This window comes from Emydura macquarii, unplaced genomic scaffold (assembly GCF_026122565.2).
Source record: "Emydura macquarii macquarii isolate MOO-44397 ecotype Brisbane River unplaced genomic scaffold, CSIRO-AGI_Emac_v2 contig_2897, whole genome shotgun sequence".
NCBI classification, from domain to species: Eukaryota; Metazoa; Chordata; order Testudines; family Chelidae; genus Emydura; species Emydura macquarii.
Genome location: NW_027133034.1, coordinates 46,144,142 through 46,168,942, shown reverse-complemented (window position 1 = coordinate 46,168,942; position 24,801 = coordinate 46,144,142). Strand labels below are relative to the sequence as shown.

At 38.8% G+C, this 24,801-nt stretch overlaps 1 protein-coding gene across 7 annotated transcripts in view; it reads right to left on the bottom strand.

Moving 5' to 3' along the window:
• BDP1 (B double prime 1, subunit of RNA polymerase III transcription initiation factor IIIB) overlaps window positions 1-24,801 on the bottom strand; it is a 67,594-nt gene that overhangs the window by 11,630 nt on the left and 31,163 nt on the right. For 6 of the 7 annotated variants that reach the window (XM_067568616.1, XM_067568622.1, XM_067568617.1 and 3 more), the window contains 16 exons: window positions 24,142-24,278; window positions 22,030-22,237; window positions 21,249-21,454; window positions 18,493-18,712; window positions 16,257-16,474; window positions 15,194-15,590; window positions 12,658-12,783; window positions 12,293-12,329; window positions 11,103-11,186; window positions 10,050-10,124; window positions 8,828-9,056; window positions 7,514-7,677; window positions 6,295-6,418; window positions 5,371-5,557; window positions 3,715-3,775; window positions 1,588-1,786 (listed from right to left, as the gene is read on the bottom strand). In XM_067568616.1, the coding sequence (XP_067424717.1) occupies window positions 1,588-1,786; window positions 3,715-3,775; window positions 5,371-5,557; window positions 6,295-6,418; window positions 7,514-7,677; window positions 8,828-9,056; window positions 10,050-10,124; window positions 11,103-11,186; window positions 12,293-12,329; window positions 12,658-12,783; window positions 15,194-15,590; window positions 16,257-16,474; window positions 18,493-18,712; window positions 21,249-21,454; window positions 22,030-22,237; window positions 24,142-24,278 (2,672 nt within the window). The remainder of the gene's footprint in view (window positions 1-1,587; window positions 1,787-3,714; window positions 3,776-5,370; window positions 5,558-6,294; window positions 6,419-7,513; window positions 7,678-8,827; window positions 9,057-10,049; window positions 10,125-11,102; window positions 11,187-12,292; window positions 12,330-12,657; window positions 12,784-15,193; window positions 15,591-16,256; window positions 16,475-18,492; window positions 18,713-21,248; window positions 21,455-22,029; window positions 22,238-24,141; window positions 24,279-24,801) is intronic. The other variant, XM_067568621.1, reaches the window with a different exon arrangement.

Below are 24,801 nucleotides of genomic sequence, written 5' to 3'. Positions count from 1 at the left end.
TTTCATTTTCTGCTTGAATTGTATGTTTCATCTGAGTCAGTCTAATAGCATATTTTCCTTAATATGCCTTATTATTCCTTAATAAGTGTTCCCATATATGAACACATGTATGAGTTAGTATCACATTCTAGATGTTTTTTGCTCCAGGAAGCTGGAGAATAGAATGAACAATTATGTTTTAACAAAACATGTGTTTTGCAATCTGCATTTTGCTGTACTATTCCTGACCACCAAGGGATCTGGCATTCTGTCTGTCAATTATTGCTATATATTTTATGTACGCTAATCATGTTAGCAATTGTCAAATATAATTAAACTCCATTTCCATGAGAACGTAAACAAATCCTTGCATTACTATTAACTGCATTTTACTATAATTATTACAGTATTCTAGATGCTCACTGAGTGTATATTAGCAGCCTCATCTCCATTAGATTTCCACTGCACATCCTTGGAGGAGGGTGATAGTCCCATGGAACAAGCAGGACAAAAGTGGCCTGCTACAGAAGGGATTAAGGGACCAGTGTGAACCTAGGAGGATACAGGGGGACTTGACGCATATTCCAGTACTGACCCTCAGTAATTCTGCCTATCATCATCAGGGGCCTAAAAGGCAGTAATTCCCTGATGCTGAAGCTCCAGAGTTGTATGGCTGAGGTTCTTTCTTGAAAGGGAGGATCTTCAGCAGAGAGAGAAGCAGGCTTAACAGCTGATCTTACAATGCCAATTCAATGCCTAAGAACTTTGCATCACACATGTTGTGACATGGAAAGAGAATTATACATTAAGGAAGCATTTCAAGGTTTTACAAATGTATTACAGTATTATTCTTAGGAAAACTTCCGTTCCTCTTAATTTACAGTATATTGATGTAACTTACTATATGTAGATTTTGTTATAATATTTCATGGAAATGTGAGACCTGTTTCAACAACTTTGATGTGGAAATATGCATCTTGTCACATTAGATCAATGTAGCAGGCATACTCATAAACTCTTTGTTGTTTTCCTGTACTGCTGTAAGCTTAGTTTGACATCAGTTAAATAATTGTCTGTCTTTTTTCAAAAGTGTATTATTAATCAATAGAATGAAAAATTAAAACAAAGAATTCTTATCATGATCTGTCATTTTCACCGAAGTGTTCCAAAAAAGGTGAGACCTTAAAAATCTAAAAAAGTGATTTAACTATGTAATCTAAAGTACTTCAGAAAATATAAAGGTGCTCAGATTTATAATTTCTATTACTTTTCACCATAAATATTCAAGTCAATATAGAACTAGACTTTACAAGTGCCCTACTAAAAGAAAATTCAGATGAAACCTTAACTATGGTGCTGCTGGCATGTGACCAAAATATGTAACAAATTAAAACATAGCAGATTTACATAACTGATTTATCCTCTCAGAACTGAGAACGATCACCTTTCACTTGCTTTAGTGAGGCTGACAAATGAACCAATTAGTGGTTTCTCCTGCATTTCTCCTTTAGTGAGTTTCCAATGTATTTAATTTTAGAGGCTCCAATAATTTAGCCTGAGAGTTCAGAAATAAATGCAAATTTATCTTGTAGTATACTGATAGTTTACCTCTGCTCTCCCATCACTTTAGCGAAGTCTGTATTCATTGGGGTGAGAAGTATTGGGGCTGGCAGCAATGGTTCCAAAGCACGTTCTAGTGACATAGATGCATCACGGTACTCTTCTGAGTCAGTGGGAATTTCTACCAATGTTAAAATAAATGTCTGTTCCTCTGCCTCCTCTGGACATTCATTACCACTTCCACTCACTACCAAAAGTTGTTGGTGACAAGAAAGAGACATAATTAAGCCTTATTATTTAAAGTATGAAAATTACTTTAGTAGTAGTTTGTTGTATTGTGCCCTCCTCCACAGCCACAGTTAGATTTTCACAGTTTTGTTTCTCAAGCCAGAAAAGCTGGGAGGACTGTGGAGATAACATGCTTAGGCTCTCTTCAAGGAAAGAAGGGAGGACCTAGCATCACTCCACAGTGATCCTCTCAGCTGCATAAGAGCTGTGTTTTGTCTTTGAGGACGGCCCCAGCCAGTACTCTTCACTCACAAAGATGAGCACAATAGTAAGCAGATACTCTATAAGCTTGTGCTATGCTAATTAAATCAGTCAAGTCCTCCATTATCCATAAAGATAAGAACCTAATACCACCACCAGTAGCTACTAGTTACTCCTGTAGTAACTCCTGCTATTTTGGCAGAAGTCCCAGATCCTGTTCCCACTGACAACCTGGGATGGTACACTGCTACAGCAGGATTGGGCATCAATCCTAACGTTCTAGAAGTCCATATGATTTTTCCAAAAGTCAAACATTAACAGACAGATAGCAGCCAATTGCCACCAGTAAGGATGAATTTAACAAGAAGGCAGTTAAAGACAAGGAATCAGTTTCCAAATCTAGAAAACATCAGCACTACCCAATTAGCTCTTCACATTGAAGCACAGAGTAACAAACTATTACATTAAAAATAACAAATACAACATGCTATAATTAAATTTAGTATACCCCAAACAAAGTTTTTGAAGAATGGCTTAGACAGAAAAGAATGAAAATTAAAGTTAAATCTGAATTATACAAAAAAGGCTACAGTTATAATGTAATGCTGAAATCCCTTGATTTTGTTGATTTAAAACTAATACTCCATTCTGAATCCACTTATCTTCATCATCTCAGTACATGTGACATGAAAAATGATTCACTATTGCAAGACCTCTGCAATTACAAGGCACAATGGGATAAGGAGGGAAGATCAGCCTTGCGTCACATATGCCTTTATTTTGAAGGTGTAAATTACCAATTTAACAGCAAGACTAATTTCCTTTAAATTAAATGTCTCAGATTTCAAATTCAGAGATTTTACTTTTATTTTTTTCTTATTCAAATTGTATTGGTTCTGAATCTTATTTTTATTCATCTTAGTTTGTTCTAAAAAGTTCTGCCTATCCACTTAATATCTTCTGCTGCACTCAGATGTGTAAGCTTACTGATGCAATGTCCAAAAATGCTTCAAAATTTAAGTCTTTTCAGTGACTTATGGCATGAATTTAAAAATACAATAGCAAAAAAAAAAAATCAATTATCTGCACATAACTAACAGGCTACTTTAATATCAAATTTTAAAAAAAGGTCAGTTACATCAGTGTTATCATAGAAAGTTCTTAATTTCTTAATGGATTTTTGCACAAGTACTTCTACCATACTATTTTTTTCTCATTTTATTTTTACATACACACACATATAATAAAATGAAAAAATTGATGAAAAACAGTTCCAGACATAGTGACTTAATGTTACACCTAGCTAGGGTTGCCACCCATCTGTTTTTACCTGAACAGTCTGGTTTGTGGCTTCTGCGTCTGAGGGCCATTTAGGGTTGCCAGGTGTCTGGGTTTTGGGGACTTGGTAACCCTAAATGGCACCCGAACCAAAAGTTCACAGGATGGGGAGAGGCACTGGGTCATTAGCCTGTGCCAGCCCCTGCTCAGCTGACGCTGCTGCAGGTAGGCTCCTTGAAACATCCAGCAAGAGGCAGGGAAGTGAAGGAGAGGAGCAAGTGAGCTACAGGGACAGGGTCTAAGGGAAGAGGCAGATAAGGGGGCAGGGGCCTCAGTTTGAAAGGTGACAACCCTACGGCTGGGCTAGCAAGTATTGCTTTGCTATTTTAGGCCATGAACATACTGTACCTGAAGTTTCTTTTGTGCTGGTTACGTATTGTTGTTGACATTTCTGTGTAACTGATTCAGTCTAGAAAAAGTATTCCAAAAGAAATATTAACAAGCCTGGCAAATAACTCTAGAAAATGGTCTCAAGTCTTATGAAGAATTCTTGATTTTTGTTTTGTCAACACTTATCAAGTATTAAGAGTAACAAAGCACGGTAATTTAACCCCCCCATCTGGGTTTTGTGGTTTTTGTTTTTTTTTCCTCCTCCAAACTACGCTGAGTATTTAGGGTGGAAGGATATAAAGATGATGGTGACTGGAAACACTTGGGTAATATAAGCATCACTGTGTGTTCTGCTTATATGTTATGTATGTACTTCATCTTCATTCTCTCTAGCAATGTTTGTTTAAAAAAAGTTTACTTTTCCTATAGCACGACCCTGCAAAGCTGACTCATATAATGGATTGCTCAGCAGTGCAAAGACCATCAATTCCCCTACCTATTACGGAAACACTGTAAGTGCTTGGAGAAAAACACTGAGCTTAGTCACTCATCCTTCCCCTTTCATTTCTTGGCAGATTATGTTGCTAAAAAATAGTATTTTATAGCACTCTTGTTGGGGGAGGAGTGTTGTGAGGGCACATTCAGTACTGCATTTGGTTCCACTTGAGTCAGCTGACCCTTGAATCAACTGGCAAAGGGCAAAGCAAAAGAGCTGTGATAATTTAGTCCCTACCACCGTCAAGGAAATCAAGAGCTTGGCAGTTTATTGGCTCTCTAAATGCCCTTCATTAGATTGATGTATATTCAATAACCAAAGCCCAAAGGTTTAAGAAAATAAGGATAACTAGGAGGGTTTGGGGTTTTTTTTATTTGTTTGCTTTTTTTTTTTGCTTTTTTTTAATTGTTAGCTAATTAACAGCATGAAAGTTCAATCTAAAATTGTGTATGCAGTGTTGTTGTAGCCATGTTAATCTCAGGATATTAGAGATACAGGATGGGAGAGGTAATATCTTTTATTGGACCAACTTCTGTTGATGGAGAGACAAGCTGACCTGAAGAAGAGCTCTGTGTAAGCTCAAAAGTTTGCCTCTCTCACCAACAAAAGTTGGTCCAATAAAAGATATTACACCTCACCTATCCTGTCAATCTAAAATCTTGCCAGAAAAAGGTCATTAGTAATTTAATAAAGCGAGAGAAGGGAAGTATAGAAAGTAAGTTGGATCATAATAGCATTTGGCAAAAACTAAAAGTACAATTTAAGGCCAAAGAATCAAACGTACACAATTTAAGCATGCACACCTCAACTGGGACACAATTTGGAATTTGTGTGTGGAGATATGCAAAATTGAGATTTGCCTGCACACATAAGGTATCTATGCTGTGTATATACACATTAGATAATTTAGCCCTGAACTACCATAATCAGGAAAAAGTGACTTAAGATCCATAGATTTTGAGGCCAGAAGGGACCCTTAGTTCATTTAAACTGACCTCCTGTATACCACAGTCCATTAAATTTCACCTAGTTACCCAGAATGGATGAAAACTTTAAAAAACAAACAATGTCGCTGCCTTCTTTATAGTTTTTCCAAATAACTTCTCTTTTTACAGCCTCTTACAAAAACAGGCATTTCAAACGCATCAAATGTTTTAAAAAATACAAGCTCTTTATACCTGCATCAACTGAACTTCATGCAAGTTGTGCACAACAGTACAAGTCTTATTTTCAGGAAGATCAGCAGTAGAATTTTGATTAAGATCATTCTCTAACCCAGGTAGGAAAATCTCTGCTTTTGGAGATACTATTGGAGTTTTTAACTCCAATGAAGTGTCCCATGTCTCTCTCATCTCGTTTCCTGTTCTGAAAGATGTATACAGTTAATCTGAAACCAAGTAAACACTATGTAACATATATTGTGACATGGCTAAATCAGACAGTCCCTAAGGTTATTATGGCTACTGTGTGCTGAAATATTTCCTTTATGCAAAAAGTAAAACAAGTCATACAGAAAACAAAAACAAAAAACACCTTATACCATAAACAAATTCCTCTATTAAGGAAAAACAAACAAAAGCCCCACACAAATCCCCTTAATGGTAAAATACTTTTGGGGAATGCCTTTCTTGTCAAAACCTCTCCTAGCTATGGCTCACAAGACATCCAAAGTGAGACATTTATAGCAGCAGCTGCAAGCACAGTTAAGCAGCCCACAAGTGAACCATGACCTCCATAAATTTCACCCAGAACATCCATAATAAAACTGGACCTAGTTGCTTGCCCAGTTCCTGGTGGCTAGTATGCCAAAGATACAAATTCATGTTTTGACTACATTAGCCAGAAGCCTTACATAAAGGATATTCAGTACATAAAGGACTTAAAATATGCACTGTGGAACTAAGTCGTGCATCCAAAACAACTAAAGACACACTATTGCCAGTTTCCCACAATTTAAATTCATATCTGTATGTACATCTCCCTGTTTTATGCATCCATTTGAAATGCACATTTTTTTAAAATTAATTCATAACATTTAAGACACATACCAATTAGCATATAAATAAAGGATTTTTTCATATCTGTTAACTTAATCTACTTACTTGGGAAAGTCTGTGCTTCCAGATCCAAAATTCTCTAGATCTGCAGAACTGTTGTCAGCTGGTCTGATCTTCCATTCTAGTTCTACTTCCTGCTCTTCTATGGTGTCTCTTAGAGCTTTCCCCTCTAAGATTTTAAAAATTAAATCAAATCTTCATTATTGCGTGTAATATTTTGCTTCCAACAGCAAGAAGATTTACTGTTTGAATGCCTTAAACCACCATAGATGCATTAGCTTATGGGACTACTTTAAACAAATACTACAAAGATAAATATGGTTACACTTAAAGAAGAGGGACACATGAACAGGAGAAAAGCATGGAATTTAATAACTGGATGCTCTGGTGTTGATGCATGTCTATGGACATGAACAGGAAGCTGAGTTTTCTATTTGTTTTAGTTTTAAGCCAAGGTTTTCAGAAAAAAAGAAGCCTAAAAGGTAGGCTCCTAAGTAGAGCTGGGCAAAACGTTTCGATGAATAGTTTATTTGCCAAAAAATGCAGTTTCAATCGATAAACTATTTGCAAATTTGCCATGAATGTGCCAAACAGTTTTATCCAGAAATAAAAATGTGTCACAAAATGGCTGGAGGCAGAGGAGGAGGCCACCTTCTATCTTTTAGCCCAATGGCTAGGGCATTCATCTTGGTGTAGGGAGACTTGGGTTCAAGTCTCTGATCCAGAGCACAGATTCAAACCCACATCAGTGCCCTAACCACCAGGCTACAGAGTTATTTTCACTCACCCTGTCTGGCCCAATGGCTATTAAGATTTTTTTTTTTTAAACAACATAGAACAGCATCAAATGGAGAGATGGAGACCCCTCACCCCCGCATACCCTATAGCATTATGATTAAGGGATCTCTCTAGGGATAGGGGAGACCCAGGTTCAAATCCCAGCTCTGGGGCTGGATTTAAATCCAGGTCTCCTCTCTCCCAGTGAATGCCCTCACCACGGGGCTAAAAGTTATAAGGCTGCTGCCTAATTCCCATCCTCTCTCACCTTTAAAAATGCCTATACACATGTTTGATTAGAATCCAAACTAATTTTCAATTCATTGCAATTTTTTTATTCAATTTGACCCACACCATAATTCCTCCCCCCCAATTTTTCAGAACTGCCAGCATACCAAAAAAAGGTTATTTATCCAACGCTACTTCTAAGTCCATATTTCGGAGCTTTTTCTATTTTCTAAAGCTTGGAGATGAAGAATAAGCTCACCACTCTGAACTCCCTTGAATCGCTCCACATCTGCGTTTGAAGTAAGAGATTTATGATGAACATTCCTGTTTGTTCCCAGTACTCTGCTAACATTTGGTTTAGGCTTAGGAAGTCTGCATCTTGCAAGCCGTGATGTACTATTCACATTGGGCCCAGGGTGATCACTGCAAAGAAACAGAAAAATACCATAAATGGAATCTAACCCGTTCATTCTTAAATGTGTTTGAATTCAGTGTCCAGAAGAAATGAATACCAGCAGCGAGGTCCGTAATGACAACAGTGGGGAGGCAGCTAGGCAGAGGAACAAGATTAGTGATGGAGTTAGCAGGAAAAGTGGGCAGGCTGGCAGGAAGAAGAGAAGCAGAAAGATCAGTTGAACTGAAAGAACTTTGAGTGACTGGAGCCTGACTACAGCTGTAACCACAGTGACCAACAGGGGCCAGAACAGGTAGGTTTAAAGCAGTTAGGGAAGCCAGAACTTTTCCCTGGCAACTGAACTCTTAAAAATGTAATATTTTGATGAATTTAAACATTAAAGTAGAGGTGGGTCATCTAATTTTGAAGGTTTGTGGGTTGATTTTGGGAGGGGGGGTCAATTTGGGTGAAAAACAAGCAGGTGAAGTTATACTTTAGCATTGTGAGGTTTTCTTCAGGGTAAAAATCTAACATTTTCAGGGAATTTATGTTTGATAATTTCTGCAAGCAGCTACTAATTAAATAACTTTCTAAACAACTAGCTGACATGATCACCAGTTGCATCTTGAAAACAAGTTCCATAAAGTTACTTCATTGAGGATTTACACACTAATCTTTAAACAATATTCAACAAACAGAGAGCAGGGGAGAGCCACATGCTCTAGCAGTGGCAGAAGCTCAAGCAATTCCTTTGTTTCTATTAATTATAGCTGTACAGTGGCCACCTGAAAGTCTTTAAGCTGCATGACGAGCGACAGGAAGCAATGAAATTTAAACCTCTGGCCTTTGTCTGACTAGTGCTGCAAGGTCTTCAGAAAAAAGGCCAGATAAAATGGTAGCCAGCCATGTGAGGTAAGTTTTAAAATTTTGAAAGGGGGATTCAGGAAGTGGAAGTTGTACATTTCCATCACTCCTATTTTAACCTAAGCACAAAGTCTTTATTTAAAAAGGAAGAGAAAAGGACAGGCATCCAGGTGGAGTGGAACTACATAACCTATGAGCCACTGTAGCTAAAACAAGACTACTTGCCAACCTAAAAGTATGGTGGTAGATGCCTTAACGGGGAGCTTTGTCAGAGAACAGATCACTGGGGGAAAAGGATAAAAAAAATTAATTAACCTGCTGGATGCAGCATCTTCCTTAAAGCATTTTTCTACACCTGCTTTTTTTCCAGAACTTTGGTCTTGTAGAATGACTTTGTTTCCATCCTCTGAGGGAACCAATTCATTATTAGTAGGTGAAGAAAGTGACTGATTACTCAGGACCACATTTTGCTCTGCATTAGGCTGGTTTATGAGGCTATCAGCCATGTGCAACTCATCTTGCTCAGGAACCACCTGTGTTCTTCCTTATTTAAAAATAAAAAGACATAATTAAACAGATGCAAGATTTATATCTCCACATGAAGCCATTTACAGGTCGACCAACCAAAGGCCTCATTCAGTATAATCTGCATTCTACAGAGATACAAATTCAAATCCCAGGTAAAAACATCTTGATGTCTAGATTTTTGTATTGGTTAGGATGCAGGGATTACCCTCAACGTATGTGAAAAGTCAACCTCATGCTAGGTTAATAAACAATGATTTAACAGTAAAGCTAAATAAAATGGAAAACATTTTTCTGATGAAATGTGTAAGACAAAACAGAATGATGGACTACTATGGACCACAAAAGCCTGGCTCTTTTTCCATTGGTCTGACTCATGAGACACTAATTCCCTGTGAGACCTACACAAAACACATAAAAAGATCACAAAAGAAAAATCTAGGAGGCTAATTCTTTTTCTAGATCTCCTAACATGTCTTTCCATGTTTATTTTCTAGAGTATAAATTCTCCCGGGTAGAGAGTGACTTGATATTTATGTCTCATATAGCACCAACTACACTATTGAACATAACCCTTTTTGGGGGTCTCAGGGATAATGAAAATCATCTTACTACTAGTTTCATACTTATATTTTTTTAAACTGTAATTAAAAATGCTTTTAACAGATCAAGTTTCATCTCCCAAGAGAGACTGGATGAGAATACCAAACCTTCAACCTTTCAATCACCATTTGCTTTTTGTACAGTTTTGTTTTAAAAACTAACAAAAAACCAGGTGAACAACATGAGTGTCCTATCAAAGAAAGAACAAATACATTTTATCAATTGAAAGATCAGTTAAGAACAGTCAGAATTCAGCAACTCTTTTCCTAAAACTTCAGCAGCCAATAGAACCTACATGAAGAGCTGAAGGTTAAAGTGAAAATTAATTTACTTTCTCTCCCCACTTGCTACCTTTGCCAGTTACATAGTGCTGCAACAGTTCTCTCAATATGGGTGGCAGTTGTATTACCATCTATATTGGCTTCTTCTAAAAAGGAATGTTTGATTCTGCTCCCCTCCTTCTCTGCAGCATTCCCAACCGCTGCTAAATCAAAGCAAGAGACCAAACCTGAGAACAAGTTCTGGATCTACCACAGAAAAGGTAAGATAATAAAATGGCCTAGACCAGGGGTCCCCAAATTACGGCCCATGGGCCGTATCCGACCCACTGACACATTTTGACAGGCCCACTCCCCCCTCCCGACCCCACCCCTCTCACACATCAGCCCAGTGGCACCCTGGCTGGAGCCACGCCACACCCAGTCCCAAGCAGTGCCGCGCAGCGGCCGCTACCCCCTCTCGACCCTACCCCTTCCTCTCACCCCTCTCCCACCTGGGCCCAGCACACCATTCCCAGCCCCAAGCAGCACCACACAGCAGCTGCTCTCCCCTCCTGGCCCCACCCCTCTCCCACATGATGTGGGCCCAGCACTCCTGCCCACCATAAGAGCAAGAGGGAGGGATGTGGCCCTGGCAGCTGACAGTTTGGGGATCCTGGCATAGACAAATTTTTAATCATGGCACAATTCACCTGGGTGTGTGGTGGCATAAGTGCTTTATTAGCCTGAATCTGAAGTAACTGCAGTACATACCAGTGCACATATCCACATACACACCTGGAAAGTCCTTCTTAGTGGTAGAAACAGAAGACAGCAAAGAAGGGTGCAGGAATGCTCATTACGTACAAGTGTCAAACTGCCAGTACAAGATGAGTTGGTCAGAGCATGTATTCCACGTGGTGGGGTATATATCAAACCCCTCTGAAAAAGAGCTCCATGCACCTCCAGCGAGGATGTAATGCAATTGGCAATATTTCAGCTAGGGGCTGGACCACTTTATTGCATAATGCAGTATATCATGGCTCAATCCATCCTCCTCTCTTTCATACCGAACACAAAGGATGAATCCTGACCTGCTGCTATAGTGATGGTATATGAAGGGTCATTATTATCTACCCCATCCCCGACCCACAAATAAACCCATGATACATATGGAAGGATTGGGCTTTTAAATTAAATCATACCTTGAGTACTTATTTTTAACTGAAACATTGGATCTCCCATTGCAAGTAATGTCATGGCAGCTTCAGTGCTTCCATCATTAATTCCTGCAAAGTTGTTGACATACATGTTAAGTCACAAGCAGTCATTTCCTTAGAAGTTTAATTCAAACATGATCAAAAAGCAGATGTTACTGTCACAGTTAAGTTGAAACAAAACATATTTCTTCAATTGTTTTCTTTTGGGGATTCCAGATATTAGTAGCAATACTTAACACACACAGTAATTGCCATCCATTAAGCTAAAAGTATTCTACAAACACTGAGTAAGCAAGCAGCAATATTCCCATTGTATAGAGAGGGAAAGATATGGACAGAGGAAGTAATTTGCTTAAGTCACAGACTGTTGCAAAGGTGGATCTAGCCCCATGCCTCATGACTTAGTCCTGTGCCCTATCCACTGGATGACAGTACTTCCTCCTTTCATCTTCCACTACTTGGTAACATAAAATACAACATTCCTGTGTTCCAAAGCCATGACATTGAAATAAGCCCATAGAATCTAACAGGGTTTTGCCTCTTCACTGAAAATGTTATTTACCTTTAAACAAAACCACCTCTTAGAAAGTCAATTACATAAATAAGTTTCAAAATACAATTCTGAAAACCAACAGATCAACTGGGGGTTTTTGCAATGAGCCCCATGTATGGGAAAAATATTACTGTACTGCCCCAAGAACAGATCAGGAAGCAATTTCTGACTCAGTCACAATGTTCCCCCCATAATATGTGCTGGCTGGCAAGTCTGGGAGAGGGATGGGGATGGTGACTGGCATCACAGCCATGGATTTGCCCATTCCCTGCACCTTCCAGCCATTGTTTCAAGCACTGCAAAGGCTGCCCTTCCCCTTCGCATAACTACCCACCGTATGGATAACCAGTACATGGGAGTAAGGGGGCACATGACAGCCACAATCTGGCCCTGAGCCAACAGCCTTGTAACTCTTGATCTGTCTGATGGACTTCACTGAAGAAGCAGTCAGTTAGCACAGCTGTTCCAAAACTCAGTAGTGCACATCATCAACTCAGATTTGGCTGGCCTGGTCTATGGGACACGTGAATGTTTTTTCCAAACTCCGAATTCTTGCTGGGAAAACCACAGTATAGATGTCAAGCCAGAGGACCACCTATAAATAAGTGTCTTTTGTATTTACCTGTGTCTGTATCTGGACTTTCACATTTAGTCACTTCCTTGAAGAAAAGATATAAATGATCTGTCAGGCAAAATCCCAAATAAAATGCATCTACAATTTCAACTTAGTCCCCAATGGCCAATTTTTTACTTCAAAGTTCAACATGAGCAATCCACTCTGATCAAATGGATTGTACACCATCCATACTGGAGTGACAAAGCCATCTGAAGAAGACTTGCACCTTTTTTGCTCATGCCATGCCTGTCTATTATACTATATACCATGCCATACTATTACTCTTACATGTGCAGTGATGTTTATCACTATAAAAAATTAAAGAATGCACTATATAAACATAAGCATATTACTAAAAAAGGAATGCTTACAATTTGTGAGGCATTCAGATTTTTATTTCTCTGCATCACAGGCTGGACAACTACATTTAAATCATGAGACAGATATTCAGAAGTAGTAGTGCAGGGCACATCTGGGACATCCACAGATATTTCAAGCTGTAAAAATCAAAGTTGTTCCTGTTTGTTTGTTCAAAAAAGAAAGTTGTCTAAAGCTTGCAGAAACACATCAGAAAATAACTTTATATGCAGATGATGTACTATTATTTTTATCTAAACCAAGGATTTCCCTAAAATTAGTATCTAAAAAAATCTATGATTTTGGGAAAGTGTCTGGATTTCAAGTACATTTTGCCAAATCTGAAATGCTAGCTGTATATTTGCCAGACTCTGAAAAATCATTCCTTCAGAAAACATTTGGGTATAAACGGGTAACAAATTTAGGATTTTAATGTCAAACTACTACTTCAGCAAATGCAAAAAGATCTGGAGTGCTGGGGGAAGTATGAAACTTCTTGATTGGGAAGAATTGCCACAGTCAAAAAGAGCATTTTGCCAACAGTCTCTTTCTTGTTTCAAAAATCTTCCTGTGATTATCTCAGATAAAACCCTAGCAGGAATACAAAGGATGTTGTATTAGAATTCATATGGGTAAGAAAAGACTAAGAGTGAGCGCAGATACTTTATACTGACCAGTGTGAACTAGCTGTCCCAAATATTCTATGGTGGTATCAAGTCAGCCAGCTCAGAGCAGCAGCGGCTCTAACCTAGTGAAACACTGGCTCTTTATTTAACAAAAAAACTGTGGCAGTGTAAACACCATGGGGATACCATGGATTTTAAAAAATACCCTCACTTTCTAGAAATTTATACATATCCTTCAGCAAAGGCTACTCTATGAGCTGGGAACAGAATTTAAGATAAAATAAGTTATTTTTCTCTTGCCAATGACACCCTTTGCAAATAATCCAGATCTTAACCCAAATCACAAACCAAGGAGCTTTAAAGACAGAAAAAGCCATGGAATACAGACGGCTTGTCAGCTATTCAGCAAATAAACTATGCCATTTTAGTATTTACCACTAGGGCTGGCTGGAAAACAAGAATTCTGTTTTGTGAAAAGTTTTGAGGTTTTGAAGTTTTTCATTCCACACCAGAATGTAAACAACCACAGGCTTTTTTTTTTTTTTTTTTTTAAATTGTGGGGGGGACGGGATGGGGGAAGAAACGGACCACCAAGAAAGAGGCCTACCCCAGAATGACCTACTGGTTAGGGACACCCACATCTCAGCTGAATACCAGGTTCAAGTCCCTGCTCTGAATCTATCAACCAATCAATTCAGAGCAGAGATTTGAACTTGAAAACATATTAAATACGGATATAGGAGAGACAAGTTCAAGTCCCTACTCTGAATCAGGCTATTCAGAGGGGTGTCTCTCTTGCTAATCCTGCATCTGAGAAACTTTCTTGACAAAAAAGTTTTGCCAAAACTAACAAAATTTCCTCAAAAAGTTTCAGTTTTGACAAATCAGCCTTTTCTACAGGCTTCCAGCGGGCTGCCCGCCTTTTCTACACCCCACTCTTGGGCAGGAGCAGTGTCCAGCTGCCCAGGGTGTCTCACCTCCTCGCTCCCATTCAGCCTCCGGACATTCTCACCTCCCCACATCCAACTGGCTCAGCTCTCCAGGAGAGCTGCCCAGCTTTCTCATAAACTTCACAGTTCCAGTAGACACTGACACTGCATTGCCCTAACTATACTGACATAAGCCCTAGACCTCTTGTTGAGGCGGTTTTATTATGTCAGGATAGCAGGAGAGTTACATCAGTGGGAGGAGCATTTCAGCAGGTACACCACTGTTTTGTCAGCAAAATCTGACTTTTGTTGACAAAATTTTGTAGTGTAGACCAGCCCTAACAGAATTTGCTTAGAAATTAGCACCATCTGGGTGGGGGTCAAATGGCTTCCACCAGGCATTGTGCCAAGTGGCTGGGTGGGGGGAAGTGTGAGACAAGGTGGTGGAAAGGCAGCACTCACAGAAATTGAGAACAGGCAAGAAAAAAGGGGCAGAGCCAAAAAAAAAAAAAGAAAAAAGAGGCAGACAAGCAGCAGCCAGCAAGCAGAGTGAAACTGGAAAATACTAGAGAGAACGCTTTTGGGTCCAGTGTTGGCTAAAGAGGCTTGAGGCTGTAAGCTAAGAAACTGCAGGAATTTGTACATTCTCTGTAAATAAGGAAAATTGCAAAGAAATAACTAACACCAATTTCTACTTCAAAATGGAACATCCATAGGGCCCCAAACTTTGACTTGCTACTTGGCTTGATAAGGAGCATCAGTATTATGTATTATAGACAGAGCTGGTAGCACCGCCAAATGTTAAGACTTCTCCAAAATTTCCCATTATAAGACCCTGTTTTCAGTGGTTTATAACTCTGCAAAACTTTAACAGTTCCAGCTGAAATATTCTGTGCAAGGTGATTACCACATACCAAAAAAATTTTTTTTTTTTTTTTTTGAATTTTGGCAGAAATAGTTGAGGCATTTCAGAGAATGAGACTGGGGAAAAATACCTCTTCCATAGTTTCCTCAATTTGGACAGGAACAGGTTTTGGAGATCGAAGACCTACAGGAACAAACACTGGAGCTTTGTTCACTTCCTCTGGTGAAAAACACTCATCATCATCATCATCATCTGACTCAAAGTCATCTGCATCATCTTCATCCTCTTCCTGAGAAGCCCTGAGGGTCACTAAGGTTACCTTTGAATTCCCATGTTCTTTCCCAGATCTCTTGCTGTGGGCAGTTTTCAAGCCTTTGCCTTTGCCAATATTTGGTTTAACCTTTCGACGTGGTTTCCCCTTTTCACAGCGATCAACTTCACATTCAGAGGTGGAAGCAGCAGCTGCTGTTAGCTCAGACACGTGTTTTGGCAGGCCTACCTCTTCTGATGACCTTCTAGATTGCCTTCTAAATTTGTATAAAAAAGAAATGTACTTTTTAGTAAAGTAGCAATATTAAACAAAGAGAAATTAATGTTACAGTCAGTGAACTCGCAGGGTAATCAGGATTATGACCAATGTTATGACATAATTACTGACATACAGTGGGAAAAATAAAATTAGTACTTCCATTGGTCAATATTTTCTCATTTCCTTGTGAATGTTCTAAGTACTGATATTGTATTGTGGGTACAGTTAGTTTCCTTATCTTAACTTCTGGCAAAAATTCTGGAAAACTGTGCTGTGCAGTGAAATCTAAAGAACCTGGTAAATTATGGCAATAGCAAGGAGGAGATTGTTTGCTTTATAGTTTGGGGGGTACAGAGCGTGTTTGCATATGTATTTCACAGTTGGTGAACCATTAGCAGACAGCTTAGTAAAGAAAGAGCTTATTCTCCACACTAGACTTTGCAGGAGAAAGTCTAAAGTACAGTGGGTGGCAGAAGTGGTCAAGAGTTTTAAGATGAGAATTCCAGCCACAAAAAAACATCCAGGGAATAAGTAGGTGTGTGCATGCATGCACGCATGCACCCATCCACCCCACATGGAAAGAGGGGTCAGACAGAAAAAGTGAGAAACTTAACTATAGGACCTTAGTTGAACTAGTGTAATTACTAAACCTTAGGTACTTCACCTTATCAGTTTGTCTGAAGTCTTCTGCTGAACATAAAGAGGCTGAGAATCTTCCTCTGGTTCTATCTGACTTTCACTCTCCGACGATCTCTCTGGAGACTGGAATTTACAGGACTGCCTGCTCCTTTTAGGAGGCACTGCCTCAATACAGTCTGCAGACTCTCTTTTCTGTGAATTCTCTGAGGAGGATGCAACTTCCACTAAGTTACCAGAAGTGGGCTGAATAGACATGAAGACAATGACTGCTAAAGTAAGTTTATATTTGATAGTGGACAATGCTATACTAACGGTATTAAGAGTTTTCTGTTATCTCTAAATAGATGGTTTAAAAAAAAAAAAAAAAAAAAAAGCATTAGTCAAATTCTTGAACACAATCCTAAAAATTGTGACCTTTGCTTCTTTCTTAGACAACCTTTTTCTGAGCTAACATGGCTGGAGAAGAGCACTTGAAATAACTACTGACTACTGCTCAATTAGGAGAATGAAGGGTGGTTTCTTCTCTACCCTTGTAATGAACTGAAGAGAAAATGCTGCAGCAATTTAGAGGAAGTAAATTAAACAGAATAATAGAATCACAGAAATGTAGGGCTGGAAGGGACCTCCTGAAGTCATCAAGTCCAGTCCCCTACAAAGGGGTAGGACCAAGTAAACTTAGACCATCCCTGATAGGTATTCTGTCCAAACTGTTCTTACAATCCTCCAATGATGGAGATTCCACAACCTCCCTTGGAAGCCTACTTAATATCTGGAATACCCTTATAATTAGAAAGTCTCTCAATATCTAACCTAAATCTCCCTTGCTGAAGTTTAAGCCCGTTACTTTTTGTCCTATATCCAGTAGCATGGAAAACAATTGATCCTGGTCTTCTTTATAACAGCACTTAATGTGTTTGAAGACTGTTATCAGGTCCCCGCTCATTAATCTTTTCTCAAGACTATACATGCCCCCTTTTTTTCAGCCTTTCCTCATTTGGACATACTAGAAAGTTTGACCTGAGCAGAGACATTCCTACATTAAGTGTGGGAGCATTCCCAAGATTTTGTTGTTGTTGCTTTCTTCAGGAGCTCTGCTGACATGAAACCCTTGAACTTGTTGTTCTGCCATCACCTGTTGGCCATCTACATTCCCTGAGAGTCCTTCACCATAAAACCCACAATATTTGGGGGTGAAAGAATAATCTTCACTTAGTCTGGTAAAAAAAAAATTCAACCTATCATCAGTTGGTTCAGTTCAGTAAGAACATCTCACTTTTTAAACATGTATCAGTAATTGTATTTCATCAGCAATGGACCTTTGGCTAGAATAATTTACAGGCCCAAAATATTTAGTGAATTTGTCAGACTGGGCTTCTCCTCAGCTTGCTAAGGACTCACTGCCATGCCCACCATCATTTTTATGCAGTTTTATTGTCCAACTTTAAACAAACAGTTCCTCACTCAGCTCACCTTTTACTGTCTCAGGCTTTCACAGTCTCCCATCCCAGAGGACTCTAGCAATTCTGCTGCTTCTGCCTCTCTCAGCCAGTTTGACACCCCCTCACATCTCAAGATCTCTCGCTAACCCTTTATACCCAGGTGCAGCCCTGCTCCTTTCATTGGCCCAACTGTTTTGGCACTAAGACACTGGACCTATATCAGTTACAGGGACAAGCCATGCTATGACAGAACCATATGCAGAGGAAGAAATAAAAAAAAGTTGGAGTTGTACATTGCAGACAACAGAAATAGAGTAAAACTTCCTATGTCAGCTCAGTGCTATCCAGGATCCTAAAATGAAGAATAAAAGCTTTAACAGGTTGGCTGAATCATGTACTTCCATGTCCACTAGCATTTACTAGATAAGCCACAAAAGATCTTGTGTGCATAGATACAAATTTTAAGCAGTTGTGATTATGAACTGCTGCCTTTATTTGTGTTGTTCAATGTGTAAAGGACATTTATTTACATTTGCAGGTAATGAAGTCAGGGCATATTTATGCAAATGAAGTCATTGATGGCAAATCAAAATGTAATGCAGTAAAATATAAAAGATTTTATTTTAAATTGCTTTTAATTATTTAGGCTTTGTGTTCATTATTTTACATCAATTCACCACTGGCAATGACATTCAAAGACCTGATTTAACCTCTCACATCCAGAGACAAGATTCTATAAAATCCATAAGAAGAAGAAAGCAAAAGAAAAGAATTCAGTCACTGACGTAATAGGCTTACCTAGATCTGATGTTCAGTACTTACCAGTAATAACGTTAGGTTTTCTGATTTTATACCATATGGTATCAGACCTTCTTCCATGTTTCTAGCTTCAGTCTTTTCCTCAGTTGTGTTTTCTCCCTCTTCAAGGACTTCTTTCTTTCTTGTTGCTCTTACTAGGTTTGGCTTTGGCCTCCGTAGATGGCCCCTCACTAGCTGTGCAGGTTTTATAGCACTTGGTTTACTTTCTTCTCCAGAACTGGACCTAGGAAAATATTACAATTATACATATTAGCGGTCAGAGACCATTAAAATAGCTTTTGGAAATCTACCGTATTGTCCTAACTATATGCAACATCTGCCCAATCTGAACCAGGAAAAAAAAAATAAAGTCCACTCTCATAAAAGCTCACCCCATACAGTATTTTATGAAATCATGGGAAAAGTGAGGTATGAGAAGGGAAACTGCCTGCACATTGTTTTCAGTGCTGAATGTTTCAGTTTGCTTTGTGGCTGTGGTGGCTCTTTTGAGCGCAAGTGCAATATATTTTAGGAGGTGCAGGAGAGGACAAGCCACTGTGAGCTCAAGATGCCCAAAGCTAAACCAAGTGCAAGTTAAGATTCCCCCCCCCCAAACAAGTAGTTAGTGGATTAAAAGATGTCCTATCATTTTCATTTGCTTCTTTTTAAATAGGAGAGTGGAAGACTACTCCAACAGTAGGGTATCAGTAACCAAGAGTCTGAACTTCTTCCATAAAATAGATTTAATGGTTTTGAAGATTGGCAGGTTTCTGCAACTGGAAAAAGAAAGAATCCAAGATTTGGCCACAGGAATATTGAAGTACATGTTACTGACTTAGAGAAAACCTCATTTTGGTACAATGCACTGTCTAATGACTTAAAGCAAACAATGCTAGCCAGAGTAGTAATATTTTATTGCAAACAGAATCAGGATCAATGGCGTATGCGCAATGTGCCCAGCCATTAAATGGAGGGCCATCAGCCAGGTGGAGAGCCGGCAAACCACCACTGAAATGAGTCAGAGGGCACTTGACAATGATATGCAACAGAAGTTGACCACAACTGCATCTGGGATCATTAGAAAAACCCCATTTAAAGAGACTGGCCTCACAGTTGCCCTGTCCTGTTCAAAACCAGTTCAGAGATGACCACAGGTGCTTTGGCAGATCAAAACCTGATGGGTCAGTGATGAGAGAGTGATTAAAGACTGTCGTCACTGACCACTCACTGTGCCAAGCAGATTCCACTGTCATGTCCTGTGATGGCATAAATGACCATGAAGGGCGTCTAGATGACAGACGAGCTGGTGGTTGGTCGAAGAGGTCTCTGTACAATAGCAGTTTGCTATTCTCAGATTTTAGCCAACAGCGTGACAGAGGTCTTTTCATGGGGCAGTGCTGTGTGCTAAGTATCGGTAGCCATGACAACGGAGATGCCCATAAATTCCCAGTAACAATATGCAGAGCTTTGTTAAGCTCTGCATCAGCCAGCCTCGTGTGAGATGAGCGACACCAGACAGGAGCACAGTACTCTGCGCTTGAACAGCAAAAGGCAAGGCTGATGAACTAAGCATCCGGGTGCTCACTCCTCAGGTTGAAACAGAACAATCTGCTCAGAAAATTGGCTGAGTACTGACTTTGGCTGCTGTCTTCCACAAGTAGTTGTGGTATGTTAATGACCTATCCAATGTCACACCAAGGTAAACTGGGTTTGGATCATGCTGCAGGCATTGGTTGTGAGAAGAAATGTTTAACTTGTGGCTTGCACTTGCATTATGCAGATGAATACACTAGAAACAGTCTTAGAAAAGCTCGGCTGCAGACTCTATTGACTACAGTAGTTTGTCAATTTCTGAGAAGGACTGAGCTTGGTAGCTGCAGCAATGTCATCAGCATAGATAAACTTATGCAAGAGTGTAGCTGGCAGATCGTTGATGTATACATTGAACAGTATCAGTGAAAGTATAGGCTCCACTGACTAGAATACAACGTGACGGAATGGTAACCAGGATAACATTGTAGGAATTCAGAATGTAATAAAATCAGGTCTCATAAGAAATTTGATGAACTGGATAAAATGAAGAGTTGGCATTCATCCCTACCTCTGGTTGTGTTGTCTTTACTATGTTCAAATGGCTGTCAAGAACTGGTCCTTCAGTCTAGCTATATATTAAGAACTATACAGATCACAAATGACTTTTCAAACACAAGGAATAAATCCTTAAATTAGTCAAGGAGGTTAGCAAAATTAAGATAATAGCAATGGTAGCAGATGTCAGGGCCTTCCAGGTCAATTTCCCACAGGAGGAGAAATAAGTAAGTCTGAATATATCATGAATAAAACGTTCATTTCATACATACACAGTCCGTGATCAGAGATGGGCAAAAATGGCATGCAGTTAGTCCCCACTTTCAAAGGCCTACGCCCAAACATCCATGCCTGGTTCCCACAGAACAATTCTACCTCAAAAAATGGACTAGTTAGTGAGATTGAGACAGACAGCGAATCCCTTGCCGCAGCTCACCCAAAGGGACGTACGGGGGGGGAAAACACAACACAACACTAGCATGGCATTTTCTTACAAGACTAAAGTTAATGCTCGCACAACAAGAAAACAAACTTTAAGACTGTGTGTAATGATGCCATCTGGTGACCCCCTGCCATAACAAAAACTGATATCTTTATAATACTTATTATTTTTAAAAGTCAGTTATATGAAAGTGAATGGGTTAGTACAGTAGGGTTTTAAAGACTACTCATTTATGAAATGTTAACGGTACCTTTCAGAATAATTCAGAAGCCTGCCCTCAACATCTGTAGATATACAACTCTTTCCTTGATCTCTCTGATTGCTGCAGCTCAAAGATTTTTCAGGGGAGCAAAGTCTTTCCGACTGAATGCTTCTTTTTGGTGACGTGACCTCACTGGAATCTGAACCATCTTTTTGGGCCAAATCTCCATGGGACATTAGTGCTTCCGCTTTAGCCTTTATTTTAGAATAGCACAAATATTAATATTAAATCTGATATTTTTATACAACAAAAAAGCACTCTGAGTTATTATCCACAAATTAATCTAAATCAGAACATTTTTCTGAAGCTTTAAGCAGCTTATGGTACTAGTCACTGCGACTACTCCTTCAATAAAGACAAGGCAGTGTCTCCTAGGAAAACAAAAAATATTCAGTACTCTCCTTTCTGATCAGCTACTACAGGTCTCTGAAAAAAACATAGCAATAACAAATAGTCTGCAGTGCATTTAAAATGTCTGTGCATTTTAAACAGTCATGAAAATATCTGAAATTTCAAAACATCTTTAGTTTTTAGGTAAAGAAACAGGATAAATCTTACCATTTGCTTAATAAACATCTAGGCATTTGTACTGTGTTTTTGAGGGGCTTATATTAAATTGTAAGTATCACACATAAGAATACAAAAAGGATTTAATTCATTCCTAGTACGTGGGTTTATTAGCCTATTGAAGCACTTTCTTCATAAAAGCTGCAGGTACAAAGGCGGGTGCCAATAAGCATAAACAAAAAGATCTGGGAAAAATTTTCACCTTTAGAGAGAGATGCACATCAGAATCCCTGTGTGGTAAAGGACTCTCTTCTGCTATTCCCATCTCCCCCTCAACTGGAGCAGTAACTTTTTTTGCCATTGGCTCTTCTTTCTTGCCATATGCTCTTTCCAGGTTTGGTCTAGCCCTCTGGAACCGACTCCTCATTAGCTGTGCTGGCTTGATAGCACATGGCTTATCTTCTTGGGAACTGGATTTTTCAGCGCCAATTATTTAAAAACAAAAAATGTCACATTTAGTGGAACACGTTACTGCACTCATTGTTAATAGATATTTTTAAAATCAATACTTATACAAAAGGGTTAAATTCTTTCACGCTGTGCCTTTTGGTTTAAGGCCAAGGAAATGTGTTCCCTTTAGTATTTACAGTTTCTAGTTTTCATCATTTGGTGAGTAACTCCGAATAAGTAACATATAGCCGAAGTCCAGCATCAAAATGTTTCTTGCTATTATTTTTCTGCTGTGTGTCATACACACCACAGCTAGTCATTTTCATACTCCTAGGAAGTAGCCCAGGCAGAAAGAAGCAGTGTGAAGGGGCTCAACCACTTCTGGCTTTCTAGATACCTAATTTCCAGAATTTTAATATTTAAATCCTTGCCTTTTAAGTGTGACGACACTTCTACCTGAATATATCAGTTATATGCAAACACGTTTTTGATTCTAATACTTTTGGGGGGTTATAGGTGAGAAGGCATCAAAACTGGGTCTTAAAACTGTGATGCTCACAATACTTCACGTTAATTCACATCTACTAACTGCATTAAGTTAGTTTATATTTACAATTCCAACAACAGAAGTGTGCCCTATGCATCTTAATTCAAACATAAGATAAACAAATCCATTTATTGCTCCTATGATGAGAAAGGTTGCAATGTTGCCAATAATAATTTAGTGTTTGAAATTGTGCAATGATTTAAAAAGCACTACAATGAACTAAGAACTCCAAAATTTATTTTGTTAGTTCAACCTCTTTGCTTGTAATTAGGCAGGATCTGAGAATCCAAAATACTGCAGGCTAATTAGTGCCATGTTATTTCATTGTTAACATACAGGTGCATCAACAACAAAAAGGGAAAATGAAGAAATTTAATTATTGCTACTCTGGTTCAAGTGTTTCTCATATTAGGTTTTCAATCTTCACAGCTAATGAATTTCTTATCAATAAAAGACAAGAGGTAACAAAGGAGTAAAAATTAAGGACAAGAGAAAGGTTTTTTGAAGATAGTGGGTCTCTAGAATTTCTCACTACAACTTTTCCTCTCTCCCCCAGCTCCCAAATCAAGATGAATGTGTCAAGCCAACAGATTCTCCTTCCTTGTGAGTGCTGGAAAAATGTGACTTCCTCTGGAACTCCCAAAAGGAACAGCCTCATGCATTGTTCCCTGGTTCCAAGGACAGAATGTGTTGCCTTCCAAGTGCAGGCCCTATGAATGAGGCAGGGACTAAGACGTTATTTTAAAGAATTAACATTTCTGCAACGCTAAAAGTTGGTATAATTGCTTGTTTTTCTAAAAGAGACCTATTTGAAGAAAGTGTATTTGGAGGTGTTCTTTTTCTGTAAGAGATAAAATTGTTAGAGATCTACTATTTTAGTTATTTAGGTCATTAGGAACTTAAGCTTTTCTGTTGCTAGCAACACTAACAGCATCAGGAAAACCACTAACAAAGTACATATTTAGTGCTTGCATTCAGTTAGACTAGCAACATAAGAAAGAATACACTGGAGCAAAGGAACCAAATAAGGAGTTTGCCATTAACAATATTTGAAATCTATCTGAAAAAACATGCAAGTATTAATATATTACACGTGTACATATATGGAAAAAACTATCCTTAGGAAGACAAAACTTGGTGGGAAAGAACTCAACACTAACACATTTAAAACAGCCCCACAGAGAAAAAGTATCAAGTACCCGGGCTCAGCTACAGAAAGCCACATAGTGAAAATGTTAGATGCTACCAATGAAATAAAGAGAGAACTGGAAAACCATGGGAAGAAAGATACTGATGCATGCATAAGAATTTCATTTTATACAGTAGATACAGGTTTGCATGAAAAGCTTTCAAACTTGTTTCTAAAACTCAGCTCACCTGCTTTGGTCATCTGACACATTTTGGTAAATATCAGGCACTGAAGATTCTCCTTCAGGTGTCTGTTTCTCACATCCCAACAGCTTATTTCCTGAAGCTTCAGAAGATACAGCTCCGTTTTCACCCTTTAACTTGCGCTGAAAATATAACTAACATCAATAGTGGCATGTTCTGCAAACAAGTACTAAAAAGCCCATGCAAGTTTTAAAATAGGATTGCATTTTATTTAAAAAAAAAAAAAAAAAAAAAATTGCAGAAACAAAGGCTCTCTGTAAATATGAAAATGAAAACTATTTGAGCATGTAATTACATTAATGGACAGGCAGAAAAATCTTCATCATAGGACAAAATTTTCAAATTTGAGTGCCTACAGATAGGCACCTAAATCCATATTTAGGCACTCTTATGGGATTTAGAAGCCTAACTATAAACACGCAGTTTTGAAAGTTTTGGTCATACTGTTTTGCAATTAGTGCCTTTCAGAGGATTTCATTGCAAGTTACAAAACTTAAAGAATTAAGAATCAGTACACAAAATGCAGCTAAATATCCTCCACTTTACAGGTGATTAAACAGAGGTGGGAAGGTGCTAAGTGACTTACCCACGGTCACCCATGCTCATGGTAAAGCCATTAGGCAATTGCCTTACTTCTATGGCAGT